The sequence below is a fragment of the Salmo salar genome, chromosome 14, assembly GCF_965601325.2.
Source record: "Salmo salar chromosome 14, fSalSal1, whole genome shotgun sequence".
NCBI lineage: Eukaryota > Metazoa > Chordata > Actinopteri > Salmoniformes > Salmonidae > Salmo > Salmo salar.
Genome location: NC_138304.1, coordinates 3,291,166 through 3,313,606, shown reverse-complemented (window position 1 = coordinate 3,313,606; position 22,441 = coordinate 3,291,166). Strand labels below are relative to the sequence as shown.

General features: G+C 41.5%; 1 protein-coding gene across 2 annotated transcripts in view; it reads left to right on the top strand.

Moving 5' to 3' along the window:
• efr3a (EFR3 homolog A (S. cerevisiae)) overlaps nucleotides 1–22,441 on the top strand; it is a 253,752-nt gene that overhangs the window by 116,133 nt on the left and 115,178 nt on the right. For both annotated transcript variants that reach the window (XM_082960689.1, XM_014139103.3), the window contains one exon: nucleotides 8,384–8,524. In XM_082960689.1, the coding sequence (XP_082816815.1) occupies nucleotides 8,384–8,524 (141 nt within the window). The remainder of the gene's footprint in view (nucleotides 1–8,383; nucleotides 8,525–22,441) is intronic.

Below are 22,441 nucleotides of genomic sequence, written 5' to 3'. Positions count from 1 at the left end.
ATAACATCTGCCTAATAAGTCTGGCTGCACAAGCAATTGGCAAATGTACTGCAAATTGAGAAATCACGTAACTAAACTAAATAAAAAGAAGACGACACTACACTATGAAACAAAGATAAATTACATAAATAGTGAAAGTAAAAAGCTTTGGAGCACCTTAAATTACATTCATTGAATCAGGTAGCTCATGCATCAAAAAAATCATCTGATATTGCCAACTACTTTAATGATTTTCTCAATGGCAAGATTAGCAATTTAGGCATGATATGCCATCAACAAACACTGACACTACACATCCAAGTATATCTAACCAAATTATGAAAGACAAGCATTGTAATTTTGAAAATATGTGTTATTGCTTTACACCCCTTGCTATATTGTGGATAAAGAGTTACCTGTCTAGCAGAATACAGAGGGTGTTCTTTAATGGAAGCCTCTCCAACATAATCCAGGTAGAATCAAGAATTCCGCAGGGCAGCTGTATACATTTTTCAATGCCCCTTACTTTTTTCAATCTTTACTAACGACATGCCACTTGTTTTGAGTAAAGCCAGTGTGTCTCTGTATGCGGATGACTCATCACTATACACGCAGCTACTACAGCGACTGAAATGACTGCAACACTTAACAAAGAGCTGCATTTAGTTTCAGAATGGGTGGTGATGGGGTTTGTTCCTTGTTCTTTGTCAATAATTGGCTCATTGGTGAAATTAGCAGTCAGACTATCTTTAACCCGGGTAGCAAAGATTATAGCAAACACCACTGAAACGGAATTGGTGCTCGCTAGCTTTGCAAATTCAGCTATTGTTGGAAGCCAGCCAATATGAAACAAACTATTAAAATTACAAAAGGTTGCAGCATATGTTGTGTAAATGGTGAACTCATACAGCTGTCAACTCTTGTCATTTTAATCCGTTTCACATTTGCTAGCTACCTTTTAGATCGAAGCCCATATAGAATGATAGAAGATGATAGAAGCCCATCTCCTACTGTAAATAACCTACACACTGTGTGTGTGTAGCCAACCAGGTAGAAAAATGGCAGAAAAATAAAAGACGGACATCAGAGTATTTTTCAATACACCAAAACGCATAGTAAGAACCCTAGTAGCCTAATATCTCAAAGACTAGTTGATAAAATGTTCATAAGAAAGAAATGAAATTCTAATGGAAATGTTTCACAATGATGTCATTAGGCAGAGCAGGCAACAGATGGCACACAGACAGCAGAGTTGGGGACAGATATGCAGGGACAGACTGGCAGAGACAGGGAGTCTCAGGTAAGTTTGTTGAGTCTTTGTTTGGCAACATTATGAAAGGTTCTCAATTTTTTTTTACTTGTAAAATAGGAACATAATTGGAAAATGCCATGGATACCCCCACTCTCAACTTAAACTGGTGACTGAACTAAGAGTTGTTAAAGGCAATGGTATTGCTCTTGTGATTAGTTGTGTAGTTTTGGGTACCGGTAGTTAGGAGTACGGCAAACACCTTATTTCTTTGGTTCCTCAATATACATTTACCATATTACAATGTAGGCTATGTGTTACAGCACTACTTTTGGTGTCCCCCTCAGGAATTGCTCTAGAGAAAATTTCATGTAATTGTCCCCTCCAAAGTGGATATCAGATTTTCGCCCCTGCTTGGAGTAACCCTGGATTGTAAACTGTCATAGTCAAAACATGTTGATACAACATTATCTTAGATGGGGAGAAGTCTGTCCTTTATAAAGCACTTCTCTATTCCACATCAAGTTACTCATGCAAGCAGTAAAATTAGATTTAAAAAACAGATAAAAATACACCTAATGGAACAGCGAGGACTGTAAAGCAACACAAGAATAGGCACAGACACATGCATACACACACAGGATAAAATACGCACTAAACACACACGTACACATGGATTTTGTGTTGTAGATACAGTTGAAGTCAGAAGTTTACATACACTTATGTTGGAGTCATTAAAACTCGTTTCTCAACCACTCCACAAATTTCTTGTTGACGAACTAAAGTTTTGGCAAGTCGGTTAGGACATCTACTTTGTGCATGACACAAGTAATTTTTACAACAATTGTTTACAGAGATTATTTCACTTATAATTCACTGTATCACAATTCCAGTGGGTCAGAAGTTTACATACCCTAAGTTGACTGTGCCTTTAAACAGCTTGGGAAAATGATGTCATGGCTTTAGAAGCTTCTGATAGGCTAATTGACATAATTTGAGTCAATTGGAGGTGTACCTGTGGATGTACCTTCAAACTCAGTGCCTCTTTGCTTGACATAATGGAAAAATCAAAAGAAATCAGCCAAGACCTCCACATGTCTGGTTCATCCGTGGGAGCAATTTCCAAACGCCTGAAGGTACCACGTTCATCTGTACAAACAATAGTATGCAAGTAAACACCATGGGACCACGCAGCCGTCCTACCGCTCAGGAAGGAGATGCGTTCTCTCTCCTAGAGATAAATGTACTTTGGTGCGAAAAGTGCAATCCCAGAATAACACCAAAGGACCTTGTGAAGATGCTGTAGGAAACAGGTACAAAATTATCTATATCCATAGTAAAACGAGTCCTATATCGACATAACCTGAAAGGTTGCTCAGCAAGGAAGAAGCCACTGCTCCAAAACCGCCATAAAAAAGGCAGAATACGGTTTGCAACTGCACATGGGGACAAAGATCATTATTTTTGGAGAAATGTCCTCTGGTCTGATGAAACTAAAATAGAACTGTTTGGCCATAATGACCATCATTATGTTTGTAGGAAAAAGCGGGAGGCTTGCAAGCCGAAGAACACCATCCCAACCGTGAAGCACGGGGGTGGCAGCATCAGGTCGTGGGGGTGCTTTGCTGCAGGATGAACTGGTGCACTTCACAAAATAGATGACATCATGAGAAAGGAAAATTATGTGGATATATTGAAGCAACACCTCAAGACATGAGTCAGGAAGTTAAAGCTTGGTCGCAAAAGGATTATCCAAATGGACAATGACCGCAAGCATACTTCTAAAGTTGTGGCAAAATGGCTTAAGGACAACAAAGTCAAGGTATTGGAGTGGCCATCACAAATCCCTGACCTCAATCCTATAGACCATTTGTGGGCAGAACTGAAAGCGTGTGTGAACAAGGAGGCCTAGAATCCTGACTCAGTTACACCAGCTCTGTCAGGAGAATTGGGCCAAAATTCACCCAACTTATTGTGGGAAGCTTGTGGAAGGCTACCTGAAACGTTTGACTCAAGTTAAACAATTTTAAAGGCAATTCTACCAAATACTAATTGAGTGTATGTAAACTTCTGACCCACTGGGAATGTGATGAAAGAAATAAAAACAGAAATAAATCATTCTCTCTACTATTATTCTGACATTTCACATTCTTAAAACTTCTTATGTAACAGTGGAATGCTAGCATCCCACCTCGACAACATCCGGTGAAATTGCAGTGCGCCAAATTCAAATTAAATTACTATAAATATTTAACTTTCATAAAATCACAAGTCCAATACATAAAAATAAAGCTTACCTTGTTGTTAATCCAGCCGCCATGTCAGATTTCAAAAAGACTTTACGGCGAAAGCATACCATGCGATTATCTGAGGACAGCGCTCAGCACACAAAACACCCGGCACAGCCAGAAGAGGACTGGCCACCCCTCATAGCCTGGTTCCTCTCTAGGTTTTTTCCTAGGTTTTGGCCTTTTCTAGGGAGTTTTTCCTAGCCACTGTGCTTCTACACCTGCATTGCTTGCTGTTTGGGGTTTTAGGCTGGGTTTCTGTACAGCACTTTGAGGTATCAGCTGATGTAAGAAGGGCTATATAAATAAATTTGATTTGATTACAAACAGTAACCAGCCAAGTAGAGGAGTAACAAAAGTCAGAAATAGCGATAAAATGAATCACTTACCTTTGATCTTCATATGGTTGCACTCACAAGACACCCAATAAATGCTCGTTTTGTTCGATAAAGCCCCTCTTTATATCCAAAACCTCCGTTTTGTTCGTGCGTTTTGTTCAGTAATCCACTGTCTCAAACAACATCGGGTAAAACTCAACAAAACAGAAATTCTCATAATAAACATGCATAAAAGATACAAGTGTTATACATCAGCTTAAAGATAGACTTCTTGTTAATCCAGCCGCTGTGTCAGATTTCAAAAAGGCTTTACGGTGAAAGCAAACTATGCGATTATCTGAGAACAGCGCCCAGCAGACAAATCATTACAAACAGTAACCAGCAGTCAGAGTAACAAAAGTCAGAAATAGCGATAAAATGTATCACTTACCTTTGATGATCTTCATATGGTTGCACTCCCAAGACTCCATGTTACACAATAAATGTTTGTTTTGTTCGATCAAGTCCCTCTTTATCTCCAAAAACCTCAATTTTGTTGGTGCATTTTGTTCAGTAATCCATTGGAACAAAGCGCAGTCACAGCAGGCAGATGAATAATCAAAAAAGTACCATAGAAGTTTGTAGAAACATGTCAAACGATGTTTATAATCAATCCTCAGGTTGTTTTTGTCATAAATAATCGATCATATTTCAACCGGACAATAGCTTCGTCATTAGAAAAGGAAAAACACGAAAGCTGCGCTCCCGGTCATGCGCAGGAAATTTCCACTGTCCTCTCATTGAAAGTGGTGTTTCTCCCTCATTTTTCAGAGTAAAATCCTGAAACAATGCCTCAAGTTAAACTATTTTAAAGGCAATTCTACCAAATACTAATTGAGTGTATTTAAACTTCTGACCCAGGAATTGTGAAAACTGAGTTTAAATGTATTTGGCTAAGGGGAATGTAAACTTCCGACTTCAACTGTATGTGATAGTAGAGTAGGGGCCTGCGGGCACACACTTATGTGTGTTCCCGCAATGTATTGTAATGTTTTTAAAATTCCATAACTGCCTTAATTTTGCTGGACCCCAGAAAGAGCAGCTACTGACTTGGGAGCAGCTAATGGGGATCCATAATAAATACAAATGGTATGCCCATCTTAAAACAATTCCATATGTTAGCTTAGTACCCCCCCATCCATTTTTTTGCTTTTAAATGAATTATATATACCCATTGAATCTTGAAAAATATAACAGTAATTTATACCTTTCTCATGAGCTTAGTTAAACTGTCATACCCCATAAGAACCCAAAATATAAGCTTGTTTTACTCCATTGTTTGTCGTTGATGTCTTTGCATCTATAGCTCAGTCTATGAATTTGAATTCTCCAGACCCATCCCACAGCTGTTTAACGGAACAGTAGCTGCTTTGTTGTTGTTCGAACTGCAGATTACCGTTTAATGGTCGGTTGCGAGGGAATGGCTCTTTTTCTCAAATTCATTCCTGATGTTGCGCTGGTCGCTTCCTTTTTGTAAATGGTGTCACACCACAGATCAAGTAAGCGACCTTGTGGACCACATTGACCCTTTGTCTCTCTCTCTTTCTGCCCCTATCCCCCCCTCCCTTTGTCTCTCTCTCTTCTGCCCCATCCCCCCTCCCTTTGTCTCTCTCTTTCTGCCCCATCCCCCCTCCCTTTGTCTCTCTCTTTCTGCCCCATCCCCCCTCCCTTTGTCTCTCTCCTTCTGCCCCTATCCCCCTCCCTTTGTCTCTCTCTCTTTCTGCCCCATCCCCCCTCCCTTTGTCTCTCTCTTTCTGCCCCATCCCCCCTCCCTTTGTCTCTCTCTTTCTGCCCCATCCCCCCTCCCTTTGTCTCTCTCTTTCTGCCCCTATCTCCCCTCCCTTTGGCTCTCTCCTTCTGCCCCTATCCCCCCTCCCTTTCTCTCTCTCTCTTTCTGCCCCTATCCCCCCTCCCTTTGTCTCTCTCTTTCTGCCCCTATCTCCCCTCCCTTCCTCTCTCTCTTTCTGCCCCTATCCCCCCCTCCCTTTGTCTCTCTCTTTCTGACCCTATCTCCCCTCCCTTTGTCTCTCTCCTTCTGCCCCTATCCCCCCCTCCCTTTGTCTCTCTCTGAGCAATCACCCGTAAGCCTATTGGAGACATTTATCGGCTTTTTTTATTTCTCAATTATTTTCCCTAATTTCGAGGCTTGGTTGGAAAACAATCAATAAGCGTAACATTTTCCATGACCTGCGTGTGGGCTGCAAATAAGTGCTTTTCTCTCCTGAGAAACAGATGCCCACAGCCGATCTGTGGCCGGGCTTATTGCGGGGAAATATTTTAGCATTTCATTAATTTGCCATTATCACACATAACAGACACACTGTTTATTCAGTACAGACAAACTCATTAGGCTTCACGTAGAAATATGACCATTTTTTTCCACTTCCAACTCCCCACTATAGGGAAACTCATAGGGAGAATCTCAATTGCATACTCCGAGTCCGCTCTCCTCACCTCTTTCTCAAACCCCATTGGAGAAGGTTGGCTTTCTCATCCATTGGGTTTTGAGAAGGAGGCAAGAAGAGAGGATGCGAGGAGAATGCAATTGAGATTATCCCACAGAGTCCCAAATTGCACCCTATTTCTTATATAGTGCACCCATAGGGCTCTGTTCAAAAGTAGTACATTATATAGGGAATAAGGTGCCATTTTTGGACACAGCATCACGCAGCCAAAAGTATGTGCACACCTGCTCATTAAACATCTCATTCCAAAATGATGGGCATTAATATGGAGTTGGTCCCCCCCTTTGCTGCTATAACAACCTCCACTATTCTGGGAAGGCTTTCCACTAGATGTTGGAAAATTGCTGCGGGGACCTACATCCATTCAGCCACGAGCATTTGTGTGGTCGGGCACTGATGTTGGGCGATTAGGCCTGGCTCACAGTCGGCATTCTAATTCATCCCAAAAGTGTCCGATGGAGTTTAGGTCAGGACTCTGTGCAGGCCAGTCAAGTTTTTCCACACCGATCTTAACAAACCATTTCTGTATGGATCTCGCTTTGTGCACGGGGGCATTGTCATGCTGAAACAGGAAAGTGTCTTCCCCAAACTGATGCCACAAAGTTGGAAGCACAGAATCGTCTAGAATGTCATTGTATGCTGTAGTGTTACGATTTCCCTTCACTGGAACTAAGGGGCCCAAACCATGAAAAACAGCCCCAGACCATTATTCCTCCTCCACCAAACTTTAGTTGGCACTATGCATTAGGGCAGGTAGCGTTCTCCTGGCATCCGCCAAACCCAGATTTGTCCGTCTGCCTTCCAGATGGTGAAGCGTGATTCATCACTCCAGAGAACACATTTTTGCTGCTCCAGAGTCCAATAGCAGTGAGTTTTACGCCACTCTAGCCGACGCTTGGCATTGCGCATGGTGGTCTTAGCTTTGTGTGCGCCTGCTCGGCCATGGAAACCCATTTCATGAAGCTCCCGATGAACAGTTCTTGTGCCGAGGTTGCTTCCAGAAGCAGTTTGGAATTCGGTAGGGAGTGTTGCAACCGATCAGCACTCGGCGGTCCTGCTCTGTGAGCGTGTGTGGCCTACCACTTTGCGGCTGAGATGTTTCCACTTCACAATAACAGCAATTACAGTTGACCGGGCAGCTTTAGCAGGGTAGATATTTGACGAACTGACTTGTTGGAAAGGTGGCATCATATGACCGTGCCATATTGAAAGTCACTGAGCTCTTCAGTAAGTCCATTCTACTGCCAATGTTTGTCTATAGAGATTGCATGGCTGTGTGCTCGATTTTATACACCTGTCTGCAACGGGTGTGGCTGAAATAGCCGATTCCACAAATTTGAAGGGGTGTCCCCATACTTTTGTTTATATAGTGTAGTCGTGTAAATCGTCATGAAGACGCGGATGAACTTGTCTGTCTCTCTCTTTCTCTCGTGCGCGCACACACACTTTCTCTCACACACACACACTCATAAGTTGATTGAACGCTATTAGCGCGCACCGCTACTAGCTAGCCATTTCACATCAGATACACACACGCGCACCTTTTCTCTGATAGACAGATATTTACAGATTTATTGCTGATGAGACTTACTCTAGACCTGCACTCTCTCTCGTTGATTTCTTCTGTTTTCTCTGATGGACTGATTTGTCTCCAGTCACCCCCTCTCTCTTGCTCTCTGTAGCTCGCTGCAACGTCATAACTGCCGGACCAAAACTGTTGAGAAGTTTACATTTTCTTATTCAATATCTTTTGAGATACTGGTCTTAATGTTACTGGTACTTATGCATTTTTATTTCAAGCCAATACATATATTCTGTATGAGTACACCAACTTGCATTGTGCTTATCTGTGGTAATGAAACAGCGATTTTGATCAATTCTCTCTCTCTCTCTCCTTCTCTCTCCTCTCTCTCTCTCTCTCTCTCTCTCTCTCTCGCTCCTCTCGCGCTCTCTCTCTCTCCTCTCGCGCTCTCTCTCTCTCCTCTCGCGCTCTCTCTCTCTCCTCTCGTGCTCTCTCTCTCTCAGGGTGGGCCCACCCGGCACGCCTTCGGAGACCGGGCAGGATGGTGAGGAAAACCCAGCGTCCCTGGCCGAGAGCTGCTTCAGAGAGCTGCTGGGAAGAGCCGCCTATGGCAACATGAACAACGCCGTCCGTCCTGTACTAGTGTAAGTACTAGTGTTACCAGGCTGTACAGACTTCACATCAGAGGAGGCTGGTGGGTGGCTATATAGGAGGATGGTCTCGCCCACCAGCGATCACTGCCACACACGCACGGACACACATTGACTCTGACTGGGGTGGTCTCATTATGTCTAGTCACGTAGTGTAGGAGGAGGCAAGGGACAAGGTCATTTTAAGATTGATGTGGAATATGGCAAACAAAATGCAAGGTGCATTCAAAATAGCAACCGCATCTTCCTTTTTCACTATTGGGTTGAAAACAGGAACCATAGCTGGTCTCTCTTGAAAAATATATCTTTAATATCAATTAGATTGATTGATGCCTATCTATTGATCCAATACCTACTGAGGTGAAGTTCTACCAACCAAGACTAATAGTCTGACTGCATCCAAGTAACACGGTCACCCACTCTCACAGACCTCTGCGACTGAATCTAATTCACACTTTCTCATTGGCTGCCGATCCCTCCACTGAGCAGAAGCTCAAACATTGCCCAGTTACTATCTGAATGGCGTGGGGGGAATGAGATGGCGGTCATTTTAGCCGAGGAGTCATTATCAGTCTCAAATCCACAGTCTCACAGGGTCTTGTCTGGGGGAGCTGGAATTATATTTATTCTTTCTGGAACACACGCACATACACACTTTTCTCTTTTCTCTCCCTATCGCTCTTTCTCTCTCTCTTAAATCACTCACCCACACCTTGCAGTGGAGTGTGCAGAGCTTTCTGCTGGGCTCGGGAAGTCGTTTTTACCCCCTGTGCTTTGCTAATTCAAATCCAGTTGGTTTGCAGGAGGTGGTGGCAGATTGAAAAGAGTGTCGCCAAGTGTTGCTTCATTACACTCCGTTGTTGTTATTATTATTATTATTATTATTATTATTATTATCATCATCAAGGTGCTATTATTATTGCATTTTATTTGAAGAAGCAGTGCCATTATGGTGTCATTGTTGGTCCTGTTGAAAACTGGTATGTATTCACAAGGAATCAAACAGAAGCAAACAGGCCAAAACGAGGAACATACCTGAATTTGTCCAATGAGAAACACTTGCTTACATTTTTCCATGTAAATTGTTTTAATGCAGTGTGCATTATTGAATACAGCCCTGGGGATGGCCTGTTTTACCTAGTGTTTTGGTTTCCACCCATTCAGATTCAGTTCAGTGACAGTTATTGTTGGCATTTGGAACAATGTCAGTGCAGGAGGAGCGTCTAGGTCGAGGCGATAGTTTGTACCACTCGAATACAGGATTATGTTCATTTGTTTTAGTTTCAAAGCATTGGTGTAATAAACATGACCCAGTGCTATAGATGGCATACAATTGAGGAAAGATAGAATAACATTGTTGCAAATTTGTTGCATTTTGGTTGTATTTTTCGTAACTATTTCTTGAACTGAATTGTTGGTTAAGGGCTTGTAAGCATTTCATGCATGTGACAAATACAATTTAATTTGATGTACACTCTCCCTAATCCTCAAGTGTTAGAAAACCCTCTGTTACATTCAAGTTAAAGATTACCCAGGGTATTACTTAGGTGTCCTGACGGTTTTGCTGCAAATAATTGCTTCTCTACAGTAATCATCTTTTTACTTTACGCTTCCGATAACCAATCAGGTGAGGAGCAGATGTTTGCTTGAAAATATTCCGTTCATGAAGCATAGTTTTGCCTGTCATTAGTTCCACAACCAAAAAAGATGTAGGAACAGTGGCGATTATATAATGTAAATCTTGGTGGGACAAAAAATTATAATTTAAATGCATGCCGACAAACTGTTAGTCCCAACAGCAGTCCCAACACCTTACCATTGCTACACCTGGCTATCAGCGGAGCCTTGTCTGTCAGCAAAACAGTTAATTCAGCCTAATTTACTGCCTTTGAAAAAACATAGCTGATATGGCTGACTTGCATAAACAAATGTGGTTTCTACTGACAATTGAGATGTACAAACTATGGCATAAGGGGACGTCGAGCGGATTAATTCAATTTTTATTTTATTTAACCTTTATTTAATTAGGCAAGTCAGTTAAGAACAAATTCTTATATACAATGATGGCCTACCCCGGCCAAACCCGGACGATGCTGGACCAATTGTGCTCCGCCCTATGGGACTCCCAATCACGGCCGGATGTAATACAGCCTGGATTTGAACCAGGGACTGTAGTGACGCCTCTTGCACTGAGATGCAGTGCCTTAGACTGCTGTGACACTCAGGAGCCAAAGACATTAATGAGCGAGCTAGGATGGACGTAGTCAATATAACTGTTTGTTCAGCACTTTTGAAATGTACAGTGACAGAATTCAGAACATTGGCCGTTCTTACAGTATTCTCCCTATATACCAAGTCAGAACTGTAGGATAAATAAAGGGGGCATATAAGCAGCCAATGAAAGCTCTTACAATATTTGATGTTGGCAGTTCTCTAAAACAGGCTATAGGTTAAATGTGCACCACCAAGTCAGAACAGTAGGCTAAGTTATGAGGGGAAAAGGGAGCAATTTATTAGGGTGAGGCATATGGGCCAGTAACAGCTTACTACACAACACACACTTAGTATTACTTTCTTAGCTACAGTATACATATCTCCCTGGCATATTACATAATTTATGCAGCAGCATACAATACATTTTTGGACTCACCTTGTTGTGCTGTGCAGAGATTGTTGGTGTTGATGGTGGGTACAGAGATATTTGGACAGTGTTTGCTTGTGCTGCTAGCTAGCTATGAACGTACAGTGCATTCGGAAAGTATTCAGACCCCTTCCTTTTTTCCACATTTTGTTATGTTACACCCTTATTTGAGAAATGTATACAATTCAATTTTTCCCTCATCAATCTACACACTAAACTCAATAATGGCAAAGCGAAAACCTTTTTTTTGTTGAAAAAACAGAAATACCATATTTACGGAAGTATTCAGAGACTTTGCTATGAGACACGAAATTGAGCTCAGGTGCATCCTGTTTACATTGATGTTTCTACAACTTCATTGGAGTCCCCCTGTGGTAAATTCAATTCATTGGACATGATTTGGAAAGCACACACCTTTCTATATAAGGTCCCACAGTTGACAGTGCATGCCAGAGCAAAAACAAAGCCATGAGGTCGAAGGAACTGTCCGTAGTGCTCCGAGATAGGATTGTGTCGAGGCTCATCTGGGGAAGGGTACCAAAACATTTCTGCAGCATTGAAGGTCTTCAAGAACACAGAGGCCTCCATCATTCTTAAATGGAAGAAGTTTGGAAGCACCAAGACTCTTCCTAGAGCTTGGCCCACCAGCCAAGCTGAACAATTGGGGGATAAGGGCCTAGGTCAGGGAGGTGACCAAGAACTCCGATGGTCACTGACAGAGCTCCGGAGTTTCTCTGTGGAGATGGGAGAATGTTCCATAAGGACAACCATCTCTGCAGCGCTCTACCAATCAGGCCTTTATGGTAGAGTGGCCAAAAGGAAGCCAGTCCTCAGTAAAAGGCACATGACAGCCCGCTTGGAGTTTTGCCAAAAGGTCCTTAAAGGACTCTGACCATGAGAAACAAGATTCTCTGGTCTGAGGAAACCAAGATTGAGCTCTTTGGCCTGAATGCCAAGCGTCACGTCTGGAGGAAACCTGGCACCATCCCTACGGTGAAGCATGATGGCAGCATCATGCTGTGGGGATGTTTTTCAACATCGGACTGGAAGACTAGTCACGATCGAGGGAAAGATGAACAGGGCAAAGTACAGAGAGATCCTTGGTGAAAACGTACTCCAGAGTGCTCAGGAGTTTAGTCTGGCGCAAAGATTCACCTTCCAACAGGACAACGACCCTAAGCACACAGCCAATACAACGCAGGAGTTGCTTCGGGACAAGTCTCAATGTCCTTCAACAAAGTACTGAGTAAAGGGTCCGAATACTTATGTAAATGTAATATTTCTGTTTTTTATTTTGAATACGTTTGCAAAAATAAAAACTGTTTTTGCTTTGTCATTATGGGGTATTGTGTGTAGATAGATGAGGGGAAAAAAACAATTTAATCAATTTTAGAATAAGGCTGTAATGTAACAAAGCGTGGAAAAGGTCAAGGGGTCTGAATACTTTCTGAATGCAGTGTAAATCATCCTAAACCTACAATCTGATCAAAGCCACCATTTGTGAATGTGTTGACTAAATAAAATAGTGAATTTTGCCCACCAAAGGATAGAAATAACCAGTAACATGCATCATAACATTGTAAATGATTCACCAAGCATGAATGTCCCCTGTAGTATGCTTCCAATTGGATTTTGGTGTATTAACATGATGATTCTCATATATTATAGCTTATGACTTTTTCATTATACCTGTGTCATGAGATTGATGACTATAGCTCACTTCCTGTACAACATAAAATTAACATGGATGGGTACTTTAGGTAAAGTAAATTGTGGCTTTGACTTGTAAACCTTGTTGTGCAAATCTCTCTTCACCCACCATCAACACCAACATATCTGCAATCCTCCTCCATGCCATTGACCTTCTGATTTTGTCTCTGTATTCTAAAATCATTCTCAGCAAATAAACGAGGTAGAATTACCACGCCCCCTACACCACATTATTTTCCTTTTTGACATTTTGAATTAGCCTACAAATTATCAGGGCCTTATTTTCATGTACAGTACTGTACCTAGAATACAAGGGTTGGATTTACATGAAACAATTTAATGTCAGAAAAATCATGTGTAACATCTGGGTTATGGTTAGGCTTAGATTATCTACTGGTATCATTTTTAAATTGAGAACATTAAGTTTGAAGCCTACATTGTGTATGACTTTTAACTGTATTGTTGTAGACAGCATTTTCGAACATAAGTACACTTACAACCCATGCCATACAAGGATGTGCCAGTATTCTCTTGGGACTTTCACTGGGACCTGTTCATCTGCAGACAGACTTTCGCAGCTCTCCATATCTGAGAACAGACAACATCACAAAAAAAACAGGCTTAATTTCACAACAATTAGACAGCCTTGACTATTATCTCTGTCTTCATAGTTTTCATCTCTAGGGACTAGAACTGGAGAATCTTTTCATAATGTCATCCCACATCCTGCCATAACTAGCAAACATACTCCCTTTTCTGACAGCTGGAGCAGAAAATCCTTTCAACCTCTTCCATTGCTGTTATCTACAAATTAATTTGGAGCATAAGTTTTTAATTTATAATGATAAATAGGCCTAAATCAATTTAGCAAGCTAATATGAAGTTAGCTAGCTGATGATATTTCACTTAGATATAGTATGTTAAGTTTGCCTGCTAGCTAGCGAACAGCTCATTAGCCTACACACAGTGGCCTGCTGTAGCTAGCTAGCTAGTTAATCATGTATAGTTTTTAAACATTTTCAAAATATATTTACTTGAGTAGGTTCACACCTGCTCCCACACCCACGAAGCGGCCCATCTTTTGGAAGGAAGCGTTGTCAAGTGGAGGCACTGCTTCTGGTCAAAACGTACCGTGACGCTAATTTCCACGCAGCGCCTAGCCCCTTTTTAGTTATACGTCTTCATCCCATTTAATATACTGAATATATACGTAACAAAAATATAAACGCAACATGTAAAGTGTTGGTCCCATGATTCAGGAGCTAAAATAAAAGATCCTAGAAATTTTACAGATGCACAAAAATATTATTTATCTCAAATCTTGTGTACAAATTTGTTTACATCCCTGTTAGTGAGCATTTCTCATTTGCCAGGATAATCCATCCTCCTGACAGGTGTGACATATCAAGAAGCTCATTAAACAGCATGATTATTACACAAGTGCACCTTGTGCTTGGGACAATAAAAAGCCACTCCAAAATGTGCAGTTTTGTCACACAACATAATGCCACACATGCCTCAGGTTTTGAGGGAGCATGCAATTGGCACGCTGACTGCAGGAATGTCCACCAGAGCTGTTGACAGAGAATTACATTTTCATTTCTCTACCATAAGCCGCCTCCAACATCGTTTTAGAGAATTTCACAGTGCGTTGAACTGGCCTCACAACCGCAGACCACATGTAACCACGACAGCACCTTCACATCCAGCTTCTTCACCTGCGGAATCTGATGAGTATTTCTGTATGTAATAAAGCCCTTTTGTGGGGAAAGGCTCATGCTGATTGGCTGGGCCTGGCTCCCCACTGGGTGGGCCTATGCCCTCCCAGGCCCACACATGGCTGCGCCCCTGCCCAGTCATGTGAGATCCATAGATTAGGGCCTAATGAATGTATTTCAATTGACTGATTTCCTGATATGAACTGTACTCAGTAAAATCTTTGAAATTGTTGCATGTTGCATTTATATTTTTGTTCAGTGTGTGTGTGTGTATGTACAGTGGGGGAAAAAAGTATTTAGTCAGCCACCAATTGTGCAAGTTCTCCCACTTAAAAAGATGAGAGAGGCCTGTAATTTTCATCATAGGTACACGTCAACTATGACAGACAAAATGAGGAAGTAAATTCCAGAAAATCACATTGTAGGATTTGTAATGAATTTATTTGTAAATTATGGTGGAAAATAAGTATTTGGTCACCTACAAACAAGCAAGATTTCTGGCTCTCACAGACCTGTAACTTCTTCTTTAAAAGGCTCCTCTGTCCTCCACTCGTTACCTGTATTAATGGCACCTGTTTGAACTTGTTATCAGTATAAAAGACACCGGTCCACAACCTCAAACAGTCACACTCCAAACTCCACTATGGCCAAGACCAAAGAGCTGTCAAAGGACACCAGAAACAAAATTGTAGACCTGCACCAGGCTGGGAAGACTGAATCTGCAATAAGTAAGCAGCTTGGTTTGAAGAAATCAACTGTGGGAGCAATTATTAGGAAATGGAAGACATACAAGAACACTGATAATCTCCCTCGATCTGGGGCTCCACGCAAGATCTCACCCCGTGGGGTCAAAATGATCACAAGAACGGTGAGCAAAAATCCCAGAACCACACGGGGGGACCTAGTGAATGACCTGCAGAGAGCTGGGACCAAAGTAACAAAGCCTACCATCAGTAACACACTACGCCGCCAGGGACTCAAATCCTGCAGTGCCAGACGTTTCCCCCTGCTTAAGCCAGTACATGTCCAGGCCCGTCTGAAGTTTTCTAGAGAGCATTTGGATGATCCAGAAGAGGATTGGGAGAATGTCATATGGTCAGATGAAACCAAAATATAACTTTTTGGTAAAAACTCAACTCGTTGTTTTTGGAGGACAAAGAATGCTGAGTTGCATCCAAAGAACACCATACCTACTGTGAAGCATGGGGGTGGAAACATCATGGTTTGGGGCTGTTTTTCTGCAAAGGGACCAGGACGACTGATCCGTGTAAAGGAAAGAATGAATGGGGCCATGTATCGTGAGATTTTGAGTGAAAACCTCCTTCCATCAGCAAGGGCATTGAAGATGAAACGTGGCTGGGTCTTTCAGCATGACAATGATCCCAAACACACCGCCCGGGCAACGAAGGAGTGGCTTGGTAAGAAGCATTTCAAGGTCCTGGAGTGGCCTAGCCAGTCTCCAGATCTCAACCCCATAGAAAATCTTTGGAGGGAGTTGAAAGTCCATGTTGCCCAGCGACAGCCCCAAAACATCACTGCTCTAGAGGAGATCTGCATGGAGGAATGGGCCAAAATACCAGCAACAGTGTGTGAAAACCTTGTGAAGACTTACAGAAAACGTTTGACCTGTGTCATTGCCAACAAAGGGTATATAACAAAGTATTGAGAAACTTTTGTTATTGACCAAATACTTATTTTCCACCATAATTTGCACATAAATTCATAAAAAATCCTACAATGTGATTTTCTGGAATTTTTTCTCTCATTTTGTCTGTCATAGTTCACATGTACCTATGATGAAAAGTACAGGCCTCTCTCATCTTTTTAAGTGGGAGAACTTGCACAATTGGTGGCTGACTAAATACTTTTTTCCCCCCACTGTATGTATGTATGTGTATGTATGTATGTATAACATACATACATACATACATACATACATACATACATACATACATACATACATACATACAGTATCAGTCACACGTTTGGACACACCTATTCATTCAAGGGTTTTTCTTTTTTTACACTTTTCTACATTGTAGAATAATAGTGAAGACATCAAAACTATGAAATAACACGTGTGGAATCATGTAGTAACCAAAAAAGTGTGAAACACATAAAAATATATTTAATAAATGACATTCTTTAAAGTAGCCACTCTTTGCCTTGATGACAGCTTTGCAAACTCTTGGCATTCTCTCAACCAGCTTCATGAGGTAGTCACCTGGAATGCATTTCAATTAACAGGTGTCCCTTGTTAAAAGTTAATTTGTGGAGTTTCCTTCTTAATGTGTTTAAGCCAATCAGATGTGTTTCGACTAAGTAAGGGGGTATACAAAAGAGAGCCATATTGGTAAAAGACCAAGTCCATATTATGACAAGATAAGCTCAAATAAGCAAAGAGAAATGACAGTCCATCATTACTTTAAGACAGGTCAGTCAATCCAGAAAATTTAAAGAACTTTAAAAGTTTCTTCAAGTGCAGTCGCAAAATCCATCAAGCGCTATGATGAAACTGGCTCTCATGAGGACCACCACAGGAAAGGAAGACCCAGAGTTACCGCCGTGTCTTTGTGAGACGCAGAGTAGGTGAACGGACGATCACCCGCATGTGTGGTTCCCACCGTGAAGCAAGGATGAAGAGGTGTGATGATGTGGGGGTGCTTTGCTGGTGACATTGTCAGTGATTTATTTAGAATTCAAGGCACACTTAACCAGCATGGCTACCACAGCATTCTGCAGTGATACACCATCCCATCTGGCTTGCGCTTAGTGGGACTATCATTTGTTTTTCAACAGGACAATGACCCAACACACCTCCAGGCTGTGTACGGGCTATTTAACCAAGAAGGAGAGTGATGGAGTGCTGCATCAGATGACCTGGCCTCCACAATCACCTGACCTCAACCCAGTTGAGATGGTTTGGGATGAGTTGAACCGCAGAGTGAAGGAAAGCAGCCAACAAGTTCTCCTTCAAGACTGTTGGAAAAGCATTCCACATGAAGCTGGTTGAGAGAATGCCCAAGAGTGTGCAAAGCTGTCATCAAGAGTGGCTACTTTGAAGAATCTAAAATATATTTTGAATTGTTTAACACTTTTTTTGGTTACTACATGATTCCATATGTGTTGTTTCATAGTTTGGGTGTCTTCACTATTTATTATACAATGTAGAAAATAGTAAAACATAAAGAAAAACCCTTGAATGAGTAAGGGTGTCCAAACTTTTGACTGGCACTTTATGTAGATATATCTAGTTTTAGAAAAAGTTCACACCACCTCCATTCCCTCATCACAAGTCGAGATTCAGCTGCTCTTCCCTGCCTCTACTTTTACGAAGAGGAGAGACATGCACACACATTTGTGTGATATTTTAATGAATCGCCTGTCAAAGTAATTGGCTTGTTAGATGCTTTTTATGTGGGGATTTGTATCTGTATATCAGACCGGGGTGTTTGAGTTTGTAAATTCAGCTACAGTGACTATAGGAGTCCATTTGGAATTCATGACCTTTTTTTCCACTTGAAGCACAGAGCTAGAGGTTATGGGTTTATTTCTGGACATGACAAGGGCCTTTGACTATCCATCCCCAGGGTCTTTCTGCTGCTCTACTCAAATCGTTTCTACGTTGGCTCCCATGGTGTCGGACCTGATTCCAGGTCAAACGCTTACCATGGGCCGTCAGCCAACCAGGGTCAACTGTAGCCATGTCGCCACCACACACACACACACACACACACACACGGGTTTCCTTTTGCCAGTAAATCGCGGCTTTTGGCCCATATTTATTTATTTTTTGCAGATAAATACAATTGTTGCTGGCAAAATTGTCCGGGAGAAATACCAGTCGACGTGCTCCAAGTTCAAAGGAAAATATACTTAATAAGCTAGTAAATCCTCAAGCTACTTAGAAATTAGTGTCGGTGTGTGTTTCTAATTTTACTCATAAAAGACGCAAGGTCTTCGTAAGGGACTTCAGCTAAGTGTACACTGATTGAACAAAATTTGCGAAGATTGTGTTGATTATCCCTGTTTCCAGTGTGTCTGCCGAGAGGGAATTTTTTCTCCAGAACAGTAAAGACGGCCTCAAGATCACGCCTTCTTGAGGACAACGTAACGAGGCTGATGCGCGTTGCAAGCTGCTCCAAGGAGTTGGACAGTTTTGACCTCCCAACAACAGCAGCTCAATTTGAGCAGGCCAAGGTCCACCGCAAACGCAAGCAAATTAGAGGCAAATTATTGTTCTTCAGGCCCAGTCCTAGCAGTTTTGCTGCGCCCTAACCAAGATCAACATATGCCGCCCCTTTGTCATGTATTGTATATAGATTTGGAATGGATTGATAGACTAAAGTAGAGTAATGATGTGTATCATGCGCAATTGGTGCATTTCAGTAGCACTTGGAAAGTAAACATCATTGCCAACTATTCACATTGGAGAGTTACCATTTTGCAATCACTAGGTAGGTAACTGCCTATAGTAGTGAAATATTTTTTTAACAATAAGCCACGTATATCACATATGCCAAGAGTCATGACCCCACAATAGTTGAAATTACAATAAACATAACATTTATTAACATCATCCAGTAGAACTGTGCTTTCATAAATGCATGCCTCGGGCCTCGTTTCACAGAAGCATTGTAGAATAAGCTTTCTCTTAATGAACCAGCCTTAACGAATTTGGTTTATTTACATATAGAATTGGTTGTCCAACATCAGTTTTATAATTTCTTCATTTTGTGGCCACCTTGTGTCGTCTTTCCACTGCTGTGCTGGGGAATGGGGAGTGGGACGGGCCGGTCGTGGCTAGAAGGGATCCATCTTTTGTCAAATTAACGTCAAAAGTAGTTTTTTTATTTTTTTATCCTCACCTGCTGCTTAAGTTCTCCTAACCTGCTGTGACTGGTGTAGATTGCCTCTGCGTTGTGTGTTGATCGGCTTACATCTGACCAAAGGATCCGGGTTTGTGTTTATCTTTTATTCTGATAAAGAAACAAACATCCATAAATAGAATGTTGTCGTGCCCTTGTCCACCAACTCATCTCTTCCACATGGATACAGTAGACAGGGTTAAGAATAACAATCGTCTCGTTAGATTTTATATCACTATGGGTCTGGGCTAGCCAACTTTCATGCATAAATATCACAATGTACTGGTAGAAGACCATAATATTACGTCAGCGGAAATACACACTCAATATCTGTGTTTTAACATATAGGGTTGATTAGTATATTAATGTGACAATTATTCAGTAACCTAACTCTTCCACATGGATACAGTAGACATGGAACAGTAATAAAACATCACTTCTAAATATAATATTTGTATAATATAATTTGCGAACAACCTGTATGAAATGGTTATTAATAAATAACAAAACAAAGCTGTTTTCAAATACAATCTAGGAATCTGATTTAATTTAGCCTAGGCATGAACATTTTAAACGGCACTGTACAAGCATCATGACAAATAATTCAGCGCTTGACATTAACAGTTCTTCACTTGTCTGGACAAGAGGAATATAGATTTAAGTAAAAAATCCCTATCAAACAGTTACTCTGATCAGAATAGGTCTACTTACAGTAGATATAGTCATTTTCACTAATTCATACTTTCATAGAATGTTTGGGTATGACAGAGTAAGGCATTTGTGAAAATTATATAGCAATATATAATATAGTTGGAAAGCAGCCACGTGTTTCAACACTGCAGCAAATAAAACCATGTTAGTCTTGTCCAGGACCCGGAGTCTACACAGACCAGTGCGCCATAGCAGATCAGAGCTACAGTAGGCCTATATGCAAATAAGCCATTTGCCACACGGGTCTGCCATCTTTGAACTGGATGTGTGTTTACAGGCAGTAGCAACAGCGCGACTTTAGACCATTAGAAATCATTCACCAAAAGCCACAAAATACTGTACATCGGAGTGTGTTTCTGCAAATATGTAAATATCACAGGAGTCCTTACATTTGGGAACTTTACAGTCACATTTATCAAACAACCATGAACAAGAAGGCTCTCTCTCCTCCCTAAGGTCAACAACTAATGTTAACCAGAGCAAGGCAAGGTGAAATCTAATGAGGTAAGAGTAGATAAACCCTCTCCATTTGTTTCAGCACATACTGAAGTTGGCTGTCAAAATTGCACTGATAAACGATGGGGAATAGTAGCCTGCTCACCCTCCTGCAGCTTTCCTGCCAATGCATGCTTGTTAGGTTGGACAATAGAACGAGTCAAAGTTCACCCAGGGTTGAAAAACGGCCAAAGAACATTGGTTGAGCTGGAACACTAGTGTGAGGCCATAGCAAATTAATTTAAACGAGCCTCTTCTGACTGGAATGATCCTTAGGATTCCATTTCCCCTAAATGACACCAAAAAAATGTATACCTTTTTATTTTACCACTACAATCTGTTTTTAGGACGAAAGTGAAAAATAAAAACTTGTGTAGAAAGTAAACATCCGCACCTCGATGGTGCCGAGTGTGCTTATCTGCATAACGAGGAAGTAGGAAAAAATGGCAACATCTGACTATTTCTGGTCGAGTGATTGAATACAGCAGAGTACGCTGCCCAACCTTACGTTATTAGAAAGAGGAGATTATCCTGATTCAAATGGTGTCTGACATGAAAAAAAATCTAAATATACACATTGCGAGATATTTGGCTAAATATACCAGCATGCCTATCCATATCCTATCCATATTCAATTGTCTTGCCATTTATCCGCCGCCATCACCTCGTTTCTCAATTTCAAATTCCGCGAAGATGAAATTGTCCCAGTTCTTCCGTGGCCTGCATACTTACCAGACGTCACTCTGAACATAGTTGGGATGTTCCGGATCGATGTGTATGACAGCGTGTTCCAGTTCCCGCCAATATCCAGAAACTTCACATAGCCATTGAAGTGGAGTGGGACAACATTCCACAGGCAACAAACAACAGCCTGATCAACTCTATGCGAAGGAGATGGGTCGCGCTGCATGAGGCAAATGGTGGTCACACCAGATACTGACTGGTTTTCTGATCCACGCCCCTACCTTTTGCTATCTGTGACCAACAGATGCATATTTTTATTATACCTTTAATTATCAAGGCAAGTCAGTTAAGAACAAATTCTTATTTTACAAAGACGGCCTTCCCCGGCCAAACTCTATCCTAACCCGGCCGACGCTGTGCCAATTGTGCGCCGCCCTATGGGACTCCCGATCATGGCCGGTTGTGATACAGCCCGGGATCGAACCAGGGTCTGTAGTGACGCCCCTAGCACTGAGATGCAGTGCCATAGACCACTGCACCACTCGGAAGCTGTATTCCCAGTTGTGAAATCCATAGATTAGGGCATCATTCATTTATTTCAATTGACTGATTTCTGAACTGTAACTCAGTAAAATCTTTGAAATTGATGCATGTTGTGTTTATATTTTTGTACAGTATATAAATCATAAATTAAAATCATAACAAAATTGAAATCATAATTTTGCCTAGAAGAACAGGTTTCCTACACAGTAAAGGGGGGCAGGGGATGTTTGAGGGTGGATGCAGAAGGAAGTGTGCAACATTAAAAAGGGCACTTATAACAACAAAAGTAAGTAATATCAGGCATGGGACCTATTCAGATTTTGTGTAATTATACAACATGAAAGTAAAATCTGACGTTGATTTGACAAAAGCTGCATCTCTTCTAGCCATGACCAGCCAGCCTTGGTGTTCATAGACAACCTGTTGGGGCTAGGAGGCAGTATTTTCACTGCCGGATGAAAAACGTACCCAATTTAAACAGGTTACTACTCTGGCCCAAAAAATAGAAGATGCATATTATTAGTAGATTTGGATAGAAAAC